Source organism: Thalassophryne amazonica, chromosome 1, assembly GCF_902500255.1.
Source record: "Thalassophryne amazonica chromosome 1, fThaAma1.1, whole genome shotgun sequence".
Taxonomy (NCBI): domain Eukaryota; kingdom Metazoa; phylum Chordata; class Actinopteri; order Batrachoidiformes; family Batrachoididae; genus Thalassophryne; species Thalassophryne amazonica.
The window spans coordinates 87,129,369-87,142,928 of record NC_047103.1 but is presented as its reverse complement, the minus strand read 5'-3'; the positions used below and the strand labels follow the sequence as shown (position 1 = coordinate 87,142,928).

General features: G+C 41.0%; 1 protein-coding gene across 1 annotated transcript in view; it reads left to right on the top strand.

Moving 5' to 3' along the window:
• Positions 1–13,560, top strand: part of scospondin (subcommissural organ spondin) — an 852,118-nt gene that overhangs the window by 831,353 nt on the left and 7,205 nt on the right. Inside the window, 1 exon segment of the mRNA XM_034168739.1 lies at positions 1,183–1,333. Within this exon segment, the coding sequence (XP_034024630.1) occupies positions 1,183–1,333 (151 nt within the window).

Below are 13,560 nucleotides of genomic sequence, written 5' to 3'. Positions count from 1 at the left end.
AAACATTTCTGACTCATTATTACATTTGTGATAATTTTCAGTCACATTGACCCCAAAACGCATTTCGAGTTTAATATACTGTTGAAACTGAAACTTACGGCTGGAATGAGGAGGTTCTTCACTTTCTCAAGACATCACATCAATTGTCATTGTAAACCAGATATTAAAGACAAGTCACAATATCAGTGAACTGGGCAGAAAAAAAGAGAAAAGTGTCCCAGTACATTAGTTCTTATCATGTCTGTGCATGACTACATTTGTTTTCTCCACCACGTTTTACATTTTAGTGTGTTTCAGTTATTTTTCTTGTTCTGTGAGAGAAATCTTGTCTCTGTTGACCCTTAACAAGTGTATCAAAGTCAGGCTGAATGTCTGAGGTGGAGAGCCGACAGACGATCATCAGTGAGAGAGGACCTGTATCTGCATTTGTTAAACTTTAAAATTTAACAAATTCATTCAGCATCCATCTCTCTCTTTTTGGTATGAGCAGACATTTTTAAGGAGCGGTGCACATTGATTGGATTAATCATTTCTGAGAACAAGCAAACAAAAAAGAACAAGCTTCAAAATAAAAGCAATGCGGTTTTAGTTCAGTCATAAAGGCCCGGTCACACAATGACAGCAGAATGAAGGAGGAAAAGTCAAAAAGTCACAAATCGTCGGGAAAAGGTGGACGAATGATCTGCACCTTTTGAATCACCGAAATGTCTGTGCACCAAGAACACGAGTGTGAAAACGAAACATTCACGATCACGGGTCCGAATGTGGGTATAAATCTTATGCAATGGTGCCATGCAAGGCTGTGCGGCATGCACTACGCAATGGCGCAGTACCAGGCTGTGTGGCCTGGGGCAATCGCTCCGTCCCAGGCTCTGCTATACTCCGGAGGACACGCACACACAGACACAAACAGCTTGGGAGGTGGATGAAGGTCACCCGCAACACAAACTTCATAGAATAGTGAATATTTTATTCTTTAATTTCCAAGTATTTGCAGGCAGGTCCGAGTAAGCCAAAGGGCCGGATACGGCCCACGGGCCAAAAAGTGCACAGGTGTGGCCTACAACATCTTTACTGCTCCTTTCTACTCTGTATCTTCAATTCCATATGTTTCTTTAGCTAACAGCTGTCTTTTGTTTCCCGTCACATGTTTCTTAAATCTCTCCTCTTCCCTCCATCCAGGAACCATACCTCCAGTCCGTATGTGATTGTTGTAGTTACCGGTTGGACCCAGACAACCCAGTTCGCTTCCTCAGCCTGCGATGTGAGAATGGGGAAAGTGAGCCAGTCGTCCTGCCAATCATACACAGCTGTGAGTGCACCAGCTGCCAAGGTGGGTGAAGTATGCTGACACATTGCTTTGTATCCGAAGGTCAATGTGAGAACCAAATATTTAAATATATGTAAACCTGCCTTCATGTGACATTTATACCAAAGCTGTTCTCCCAGTCCAGAGATAAATGCCAGGGAGATGAAGCAGGTTTTTATAAGAAGAGGGCAGTGAATGAATGCAACAGAGCAGAACCCCTAATGGGAGAACCAGACATGCAGTTTGTATAGGACAGACATGCAGTTTGTGGAATTGGGATGTGGTTGGGTTCATCACACTATTATTGTCATATCAGTAATAATGCGTTGTATAGCTCTGCTGAACTGAAATACAGATTAGAGTTTTTAATTTAAGGTAAAATGAAATTATCAAAGCTACAACAAAGCAAACGGGTAAAACTACCAAATGTTTAAAGAAAGAATTGTTTTTTTTCCACGTGGATTCATAGAAAACTGCTTCACTTATTGAAGACTCTGTCAACACCAGCTGTGGTTACATACAGAGCGCATGCAATGAAGCAATGCACACGTTTCCAAAAATTATTTTCTGCTGCACAGTGTACAGCAGAGATTAAGAGGGTAGATGTGGGAGGAACAACAGCAGCATGGACACTGTCAAGTTGTCCCAATTGATCCTGCAAGTCTGATCTAAAATCTCTTGAAGACCTTTTCACAAGTAATTCTTATATGGACTTCTTCTTCCATAACACACTGTCCTTCTTTGAGAAAAGCAGCAAACTCTGCTTGACAGTGTTTGAATTCAGTGCTCAAGTTAGCACTGAAGTTTTCAATCACAGCCACTTCATTTGGTACTATGCTGGTATTGGGGGTTCTATAGCCTTTTGCCTTTAGATCTGTCTGAATTCTTCATAGCACAGATCGAACAATGTGCTGGAAACATTCTTCAGAGATTTCGTCCCTTGTTGACCTGACAGCCTCGTGCAGTTGCCAGAAACTGTATATATATATATATATATATATATATATATATATATATATATATATATATATATATATATACACACACACACACACACACACACACACACACACACACACACACACACTGGACAAAGCCTGTGTGACATCATCTATTGTTTTTCTGTAAAAACCCAGAACTGCCGAAATGACCGCCTTGTCTGAGCATCACCGTGTTGAGAGCCTCGCCCACACTGATTAATGATGAACTCATTAATGCATGAAGGGGTGGAGTGTGGGTGGCTCTGTGTGTATCAGAAAAAAGCCTGAACAGCCTGAGTTCAAACCACCAGACATCCATTCTGATAGTTATTAAATCATATTTTTTCAGACTGTATGGTGGGTCTCATAACTGTATATTTTGGTGTGGATAATAAAACTTAGGAGCCGTGTATTTCCTTATTAGTATTAACAGCTGCTGAACGTGTCAACACCGTTAGCATTCAACACTAAATAAGACAAGGGTTTCACACAGGGTTAGTATTGCAAAAGGAACATATTACTGTAGATGATCCGTTAGGAAGTTTCAAAGCACAACAAACTGTATTATTCCAGGCATTTGTAATAAAATAGTCCAAGCAAACAGAGAGAGAGCAACAACATAACAGTGAGTGGCTGCTGCCAGCGGACTCTGAGTTACGGTTGGAAGCTACGAGAGGGGGAGTTGCTGAACTCAGCAGCTATCACTCAAAGCAAAAACACCCACAGTTATACAGAACTTTATTGCTTAATACGTCTTAAACCAGTGGTGTCCAAACTATTCCAGAAAGGTGATTTCACTGATGAACTCATCCCACCTGCTCAAAGGGATGTTAATCAATGAAATCACCTGCTGAAGTCAGTGGCTGCAAAGAAAACCTGCACCCTCTCGGCCCTTTCTGGAATAGTTTGGACACCACTGTCTTAAACTAAGAAGTTAGGAAAAAAAATCACCCCTCCTACAGTTGTCATGGAGGCGGGAAAGACCAAACCACACAGCCAGGGCAACTAAGGAGTGGCTCCGTAAGAAGCATTTCAAAGTCCTGGAGTGGCCAAGCCAGTCTCCAAAACTGAACTCAATAGAAAATCTTTAGAGAGAGGTGAAACTCGAAACCTGAAAGATCTGGTGAAGATCTGTATGAAGGAGTGGACCAAAATCCCTGCTACAGTGTGTGAAAACTTGGTCAAGTACTACAGGAAAACTTCTGACCTTTGTAATTGCAAACAAAGATTTCTGTTATCTATCTATCTATCACATAGTACGCATAAGTACAAATCAGGGCGACTCATGGCGGAACAACTTGTATGAGCGAACCACGAAAACATCGAGCCAGCGGGCAGGTGTGAACGAACCCGCTGTGGCGGTGTCGTGCACTGTTCCAGCAGCTGCAGCATGTGTAACCATATTGCGCAGCTGCTGTGAAAAAAAAAAAAAAAAATACATGCCACCCACGGGACTCAAACCTGCAACTGACAAAAGCTCTGATTGTCAGCCAGAAACTTTACCACTCCTGTATGTCTCAGCTGGAGAACACGTACTGTGTTTTGAAGGACATGAACTTATAATATTCCAGGCGCATGTCTCTGCCTGCTGTCCTCACGTGAAAATACATAAAAACATATATCGCTTTTGCGACAGGCTGGAGAGCGCGCACATTGACAGGCTGGTCCAGCTGTAACGGACCATCAGATCAAAGTGACAAAGTGACAAAGTTTTTTTATTCGGCACACAAAATATTCAAATAGAAAAAAAATAACAATTCCACAAACGCATAAACAAAACTAGTGAGTCCGAAAGGGTGTGGGCTGAAGCAAAGCTTATTAGCGCCCACCCCTGCTAGTACAAGTCCATCAATTCTAATCAGTCATATTTACATAAATACAAATTCACTACTACATGTCGACACACAGACATACACATCAATATACTATTCACTTATAATTATATTTATATAGTACCAGATCACAAGAAAGTCAAATCAAGGCACTTTACGCAGGTAAGGACTATCCTTACCAACCAACCCCCAGAGCAAGCACTAGGCAACTGTGGTGAGGAAAAACTCCCCATAAGGAAGAAACCTCAAGCAGACCAGGCTCTTGGGGGTGACCCTCTGCTTGGGCTGTGCCATATATACCTATATACATACGTATACGAGGTCTATTAGAAAAATATCCAACCTTATTATTTTTTTAAAAAACCATATGGATTTGAATCACGTGTGATTGCGTCAGACAAGCTTGAACCCTCGTGCGCATGCGTGAGTTTTTTCATGCCTGTCGGTTGCGTCATTCGCCTGTGAGCAGGCTTTGAGTGAGGTGTGGTCCACCCTCTCGGCGGATTTTTATTGCAAATAAATGTCTGAACGATTTGGAGCTTTGCTGCATCAATTTTTTTCCAGAAACTGTGAGAGACCTCCAGGTGGACATCGTTCGAAAAATTAATATGGCTTTCAGGGACGATTTTATGGGGATTAAACAGATTACGGATTGTTACTGCCGCTTTAAGGACTGCCCACAACTGCTGAAAGCGCGGCGCACTCCCAGCCCCCATCGACAGGCTCACACCCCGCTGAAACAACCAGATCATTTCCAACGTTAAGGCTTTGTTGATCCGGGACCTCGTCTGACTTTCACAAAAAGGCAGAAGATGTGGACATCAGCACTTTTTCGGTACATTCCACCGTTACAGGAGTTTTTTTTCATGGAAAGAAAATCAGAGGGACGTGCCACGGAGCCGTTCATTACGCGGGACAAAACCACCTCTGTGTTGGTCTCACAGGACAGGTTTCAGGTGGATTTCAGACGGATTCCGGTTGCTTTCCAGTCATGTGAATATCCGATTGTGACTGTGCATGAGCTGGACATGCCAGAACATGTCCCGTGAGGCTTCATCACGGCGTTGCTTTGCGCCGAGCGGCTGCACCGCGACGCGCAGAACTCCTCTGCACGTCTGTCTTAATGTGCCGAAAAAGTGCTGATGTCCATGTCTTTTCACAATTCCTGTGCTAGTCAGATGACATACCAGATCAAGACAGCGTCCAGTTTAAAAATGAATGGCACATTTCACTGTTACAGGAGTTTTTGTCATGGAAAGAGAAGCTGCTCCACCGCGCGTCATGGTGCAGCCGCTCGGCGCAAAGCAACACCGTGATGAAGCCTCACGGTCTCTCACAGTTTCTGGAAAAAAATTGATGCAGCAAAGCTCCAAATCGTTCAGACATTTATTCGCAATAAAAATCTGCCGAGAGGGGTGGACCACACCTCACTCAAAGCCTGCTCACAGGCGAATGACGCAACCGACAGGCATGACAAAACTCACGCATGCACACGAGGGTTCAAGCTTGTCTGACGCAATCACACGTGATTCAAATCCATATGGTTTTTAAAAAAAATAATAAGGTCGGATACTTTTCTAATAGACCTCGTATACTTTACATACATAAATATATACATATATATACATACATATACACGGTCACTTATATACATATATACATATACACCTACCCATATCTATATATCTACATACGCATATACATACCCACACATTCAAATGTACAATAAATCCCACTTATAAATTGAACATTCCGTATAAATCAAATATTTGCTTCTTTATGATACTTAGACATGATGTTCTTTTTGAGTAGTTTCTTAAATCTTACTAAGGTACCACTCATTCTAACCTCTGTTGAACATTCGTTCCATTTCTTCACCCCAACCACAGACACACAAAAACCCTTTACATTTGTTCTTACTGGTGGTTTCATAAAAATTGCACAACCTCTTGAACTATATCTGGATTCCCTCAATCTGAACAGACTCTGGACATGTCTCGGTAAGGCTTGGTTTTTCGCTCGAAACAAAGTTTGAATTGTAATGTAATCGACCAAATCTATGAATTTTAATAAATTTAAAGACACAAATAGAGAATGAGTTGGTTCATGATAATGTTTATTGCAGATGATTCGTATGGCTCGTTTTTGCAAAAGGAATATTGGATTGGTGTTTGATTTGTAAGTGTTTCCCCATGACTCAACACAATATGTCATATATGGTACCATCAGAGAATGATATAAAGTAAGTAACCCTTCTTGTGGCAGTACGTCTTTGGCTTTATACAAAATGGCTATAGTTTTTGACAATTTTGATTTCACATAATTTACGAGGTCTGTCCATAAAGTATAGGTCCTTTTTATTTTTTTCAAAAACTATATGGATTTCATTAATATGTTTTTACGTCAGACACGCTTGAACCCTCGTGCGCATGCGTGAGTTTTTCCACGCCTGTCGGTGACGTCATTCGCCTGTGAGCACTCCTTGTGGGAGGAGTCGTCCAGCCCCTCGTCGGAATTCCTTTGTCTGAGAAGTTGCTGAGAGACTGGTGCTTTGTTTGATCAAAATTTTTTCTAAACCTGTGAGACACATCGAAGTGGACATGGTTCGAAAAATTAAGCTGGTTTTCAGTGAAAATTTTAACGGCTGATGAGAGATTTTGAGGTGATACTGTCGCTTTAAGGACTTCCCACGGTGCGAGACGTCGCGCAGCGCTCTCAGGCGGCGTCATCAGCCTGTTTCAAGCTGAAAACCTCCACATTTCAGGCTCTATTGATCCAGGACATCGTGGGAGAACAGAGAAGTTTCAGAAGAAGTCGGTTTCAGCATTTTATCCGGATATTCCACTGTTAAAGGAGATTTTTTTTAATGAAAGACGTGCGGACGGGTCCGCGCGTCGGCTCGCAGCCGCCACGATGCTCCGCCACAGGAAAAACACCTCTGTTGGAAGCCTTAAGGACAAGTTGGAACATGTCCAGCTGTTAAACAATTTCTCATATACTCACTCCACTGAAAGCCATCAAAAGCCGCCTGGATTTTACAAATGGTTATCAACACGGAGGTGTTTTTCCTGTGCCGCCGCACCGCGCCGGCTGCGTCCCGACACGCGGACCCGTCCGCACGTCTTTCATTAAAAAAATCTCCTTTAACAGTGGAATATCCGGATAAAATGCTGAAACCGACTTCTTCTGAAACTTCTCTGTTCTCTCACGACATCCTGGATCAATAGAGCCTGAAATGTGGAGGTTTTCAGCTTGAAACAGGCTGATGATGCCGCCTGAGAGCGATGAGCGACGTCTCGCACCGTGGGAAGTCCTTAAAGCGACAGTATCACCTCAAAATCTCTCATCAGCCGTTAAAATTTTCACTGAAAACCAGCTTAATTTTTCGAACCATGTCCACTTCGATGTGTCTCACAGGTTTAGAAAAAAATTTGATCAAACAAAGCGCCAGTCTCTCAGCAAATTCTCAGACAAAGGAATTCCGACGAGGGGCTGGACGACTCCTCCCACAAGGAGTGCTCACAGGAGAATGACTTCACCGACAGGCATGGAAAAACTCACGCATGCGCACGAGGGTTCAAGCATGACTGACGTAAAAACATATGAATGAAATCCATATAGTTTTTGAAAAAAATAAAAAGGACCTATACTTTATGGACAGCCCTCGTATATGTCATTTCCAGCTAAGTTTATTATCAATTATAACACCTAAAAATTTATTCTCTCTTACTAACTCAATTTCCTTATTGTTTATAGTTAAATTTTTACATGTGGGTGCCTGTTTATTTCCAAATATAATACATTTGGTTTTCCCAAGGTTGAGTGACAACTTATTAGCGTCAAACCAAACCTTAAATTTTTTCCAGTTCTTTCTTAACTATGTCCAGAAGCTGTTCAAGATTTTCACCGCTACAGAACACTGTTGTATCATCCGCAAAAAGGACACATCTCAGTGAACTCGACACCCAACGTATATCATTTATATAGATTATAAACAACAAAGGACCGAGCACTGAGCCCTGCGGCACCCCACATGTGACTTCCCTGAGTTCAGAATTTGTATTATGGAATTGAACATCCCGCAATCTGCCTTGTAAATAACTAGTTATCCATTCATATGCCAGACCTCTGATTCCATATTTCTGCAGTTTAGTTAATAGTGTTCCATGGTTAATTGTGTCAAACGCTTTCTGTAAATAAAAAAAAAAAACAACAAAAAAAAACACCTACTGTATATTGTTTTTTGTCAATTACAGTTGCTATACTTTCCACAAAGTCCATCAAAGCCTGTGATGTAGTTCGAGACCTTCTGAATCCATATTGTTCTTCACAAATGATGTTATGCTTCAGTAAATAATCATTTAATCTTTTAGCAAATATTTTTTCCAAAATTTTAGAAAATTGTGGCAGGAGTGATATAGGTCTATAATTAGAAAATGTGTGTTTGTCACCAGTTTTAAACAGAGGAATTACTTTGGCTATTTTCATTTGAGAAGGAAATGTACCAGTACTTAGTGACATATTGTAAATGTAATTGAAAGGTTTTAATATACAATCAATAACTTTTTTTTAATAAAGCCATATCCAAATTATTAACATCAGTCGATTTCTTAGTTTTTGAACCATGAACCAGATCAAGTATTTCCCTTTCGTGAGTACCACCAATGAACATTGAAACAGATTTGTTAAACGTTGAATTATTTACCTAGAAGTTATTAGTTGATGAGTCAATTTTACTGGCAAGAATTTTACCCACATTAACGAAGTATTCATTAAAGTGTTCAGCAATAGACTCGTCATTATCAATCGTGATGTAGTTGTTACTCTGAAAAAGTGAAGGATAATCTCTAGTTACTCTATTCTTTTTTACTATTTCATTTAATATGAATATGTTATATGACAAGTAACTCATTATAATATCTTTTTTTTACTGCGTCTCATGATATTGATTAACTTATTCTTATATGTTTTATACTTACTTTCAGCTTCCTTAGTTCGTAGTTTTATGAATTGTTTATATAGTAAGTTTTTCTTTTTACATGCCCTCTGAAGTCCCTTAGTTATCCATGGTTTAATGCTATATTGATTTCTGTATATTTTGTCAACAAATGGACAGTGTTTATTATACAAACTGGAAAAAATGGAAATGAAAGCATCATATGACCTGTCAACATCATCAACAAAAACATCCGACCAGTTCTGACTTGATAAATCCTCCCTTAAATTTTCAATTGTTTCAGGTGTTACTTTTCTACTCATGAATTTGGTATTGCTTCGATACTTACAACAACCCTCCAATGCAAAGACAGAAAACTGGCAAGTGATCACTGATATCACTGACCAGTAGTCCCCCACTAAGATTACTGAATATGGCGTTGGTTAAAATATTGTCAATGAGAGTTGTGGACTCCATAGTTATTCTGCTAGGATGAATGATGGTTGGAAACAGTCCTAAACAGTACAAGGTGTTTATAAATTAAGTGATTTGTGAATGATTGTGAGGGTTTAAAAAATCTATATTGAAATCTCCACAGACAAATAAATGCTTATTTCTGTTGATTTTGTTGTACATTCCTAAGATACCGTCTTCAAAGATGTCAATATTTGTCCCAGGAGCTTTGTAAATACAACTAACAACTATGTTTTTGGAGTTTATAGATGTCATTTCTATGGTAACACATTCCATGATGTTGTCCACTGTAAATGACATGTTGTTAATGAGTTTACAGTTGTAATCTGACCTTACATATAATGCAACGCCTCCACCCCTTCTCGTCTGCCTATTAACCAGAAACAATTCATAACCATCAAGATATACCAGCTCTTTATTATCCTCATTTAACCATGTTTCCGAAATTGCAATAACTGAAAAACTTTTTTGGATGTTTTCAAACAATCATTAATAGTGGACAGATTACGAGAAAGACTTCTGCTGTTGAAATGTATAATTGAAAAATCTTCATCATTGATTTTATAATTTTTGAATTGTTCTTCTGTAAAATATTTGCACTGTCTCACAATATTCTCACTGAAAAAGGTATCAGGATCATTTTGAGATTCGAAGGGGCGGTTAGCAGAATTATTATAATTAAATGTATCTAGACAGAGCTCCTGGGCAGAAATAAACAGATCAGATCATTATCCTTAGTCATTATGTCTCTCTTGTCTCCGGGTGTAGATGATGTGGATGAGTGGGTTGCTCCAGTCTGCATCATGGTGCTGTGTTGTGTTTGAGTCCTCATACCTATTGTTCATATTTGTCCAGCTCCTCGATGTTCCTTATTGCCATGACTTTTGCTTGTTCTGGTGATCTGTTCAGTTTGATGAATATTTTACAGTTTGAAGTCCATGTGTGCTGGATTTTTCCCTGTTTCTTTAAGAAGCGTGCTTTCCTGGTGATGTCGGTGTTCCGTTTGGTGAGATGTTCATTGATGAATACGTTTGTCCCTTTCAGTTTTCTTCCTTGTTTTAACAGTGCTGTTTTGTGTTTTCTGTTGATGAATCTCATGATGACGGTTCGTTTATCACCGTCATTTCTCCGGGGCAGAGGGTGGCACGCTTCAATGTTATTTAAATCCATTTCTATACCTTTAGATAGGAGGAAATCAGCAACCTGTTTTTCCACAGAGCTGACCTCCTGTTCACTGGGATCCCCTCCGCTTGATGTGAAGACTGGTGATGATGACGTCGTTGACTCTGGTGTACTGCTCCAATTCAGCCACTCTATTTTCCAGCTGCACCAGACGCCGGTCTTTCTCAGCATTCTGGAGCCTTCACCTCCTCCACCAGATCCATGATTGATTTCTGTTGCTGCTTCACAACAGAAATCTCCTCTGATAGAAAGTCCAGAGATTTTTTAATATCGTCACCTTCCTCCACCATCAGAACCTTCTTAGGCCCCATGGTCGGCTTATGGGCTGCTTGGCGATCGCCGATGTTAACAGCCTGCGTTGTTTGTCACCAGGATGGATCTGCGCTGCACTGGTGCCGCGCGGCCTCGGTGTTTCCGCGCTGATGGATCTGCGGTGGCTGCACAAGGCCGTGGGGAAGTGACATTTGTGACGAGCAGCTTCAATGACGCACCGCGCGGCCTCGGTGAATTCACCACATTGGGCGGGCCTCGGACGTTGTTGCTGTCCAGCCGCGGGGCTAAGTTGCCGGTTGAGGTGGTATTCCCACTGTCCGGGTTGGCAAACACCAGCGTGGCAGATGGCAACTACAAACACCACCTCTGAGGCACAAAAACTCAGGTACAAACTTTTTGCAGCTCGCTCTCTGACGACACGCAGCTCAGACTGACGACTGTGACGCAGCTGACGACTGTGACGCAGCTGACGACTGTGACACAGCTGACGACTGTGACGCAAGACAGTGATTGTGAGGCAAGACAGTGACAATGACATGAGGGACTGAGATCATGTGGACATGCAGCAGGCAATCTGAATGTCACGTCTGTCTAACAGGATACACGTCTTCTGTGAGTGGCACTGCAGGACTATATGACAATCAATCAATCAATCAATCAATTTTTTTTATATAGCGCCAAATCACAACAAACAGTTGCCCCAAGGCGCTTTATATTGTAAGGCAAGGCCATACAATAATTATGTAAAACCCCAACGGTCAAAACGACCCCCTGTGAGCAAGCACTTGGCTACAGTGGGAAGGAAAAACTCCCTTTTAACAGGAAGAAACCTCCAGCAGAACCAGGCTCAGGGAGGGGCAGTCTTCTGCTGGGACTGGTTGGGGCTGAGGGAGAGAACCAGGAAAAAGACATGCTGTGGAGGGGAGCAGAGATCGATCACTAATGATTAAATGCAGAGTGGTGCATACAGAGCAAAAAGAAAAAGAAACAGTGCATCATGGGAACCCCCCAGCAGTCTACGTCTATAGCAGCATAACTAAGGGATGGTTCAGGGTCACCTGATCCAGCCCTAACTATAAGCTTTAGCAAAAAGGAAAGTTTTAAGCCTAATCTTAAAAGTAGAGAGGGTGTCTGTCTCCCTGATCTGAATTGGGAGCTGGTTCCACAGGAGAGGAGCCTGAAAGCTGAAGGCTCTGCCTCCCATTCTACTCTTACAAACCCTAGGAACTACAAGTAAGCCTGCAGTCTGAGAGCGAAGCGCTCTATTGGGGTAATATGGTACTACGAGGTCCCTAAGATAAGATGGGACCTGATTATTCAAAACCTTATAAGTAAGAAGAAGAATTTTAAATTCTATTCTAGAATTAACAGGAAGCCAATGAAGAGAGGCCAATATGGGTGAGATATGCTCTCTCCTTCTAGTCCCCGTCAGTACTCTAGCTGCAGCATTTTGAATTAACTGAAGGCTTTTTAGGGAACTTTTAGGACAACCTAATAATAATGAATTACAATAGTCCAGCCTAGAGGAAATAAATGCATGAATTAGTTTTTCAGCATCACTCTGAGACAAGACCTTTCTGATTTTAGAGATATTGCGTAAATGCAAAAAAGCAGTCCTACATATTTGTTTAATATGCACTTTGAATGACATATCCTGATCAAAAATGACTCCAAGATTTCTCACAGTATTACTAGAGGTCAGGGTAATGCCATCCAGAGTAAGGATCTGGTTAGACACCATGTTTCTAAGATTTGTGGGGCCAAGTACAATAACTTCAGTTTTATCTGAGTTTAAAAGCAGGAAATTAGAGGTCATCCATGTCTTTATGTCTGTAAGACAATCCTGCAGTTTAGCTAATTGGTGTGTGTCCTCTGGCTTCATGGATAGATAAAGCTGGGTATCATCTGCGTAACAATGAAAATTTAAGCAATACCGTCTAATAATACTGCCTAAGGGAAGCATGTATAAAGTGAATAAAATTGGTCCTAGCACAGAACCTTGTGGAACTCCATAATTAACTTTAGTCTGTGAAGAAGATTCCCCATTTACATGAACAAATTGTAATCTATTAGACAAATATGATTCAAACCACCGCAGCGCAGTGCCTTTAATACCTATGGCATGCTCTAATCTCTGTAATAAAATTTTATGGTCAACAGTATCAAAAGCAGCACTGAGATCTAACAGAACAAGCACAGAGATGAGTCCACTGTCCGAGGCCATAAGAAGATCATTTGTAACCTTCACTAATGCTGTTTCTGTACTATGATGAATTCTAAAACCTGACTGAAACTCTTCAAATAGACCATTCCTCTGCAGATGATCAGTTAGCTGTTTTACAACTACCCTTTCAAGAATTTTTGAGAGAAAAGGAAGGTTGGAGATTGGCCTATAATTAGCTAAGATAGCTGGGTCAAGTGATGGCTTTTTAAGTAATGGTTTAATTACTGCCACCTTAAAAGCCTGTGGTACATAGCCAACTAACAAAGATAGATTGATCATATTTAAGATCGAAGCATTAAATAATGGTAGGGCTTCCTTGAGCAGCCTGGTAGGAATGGGGTCTAATAAAC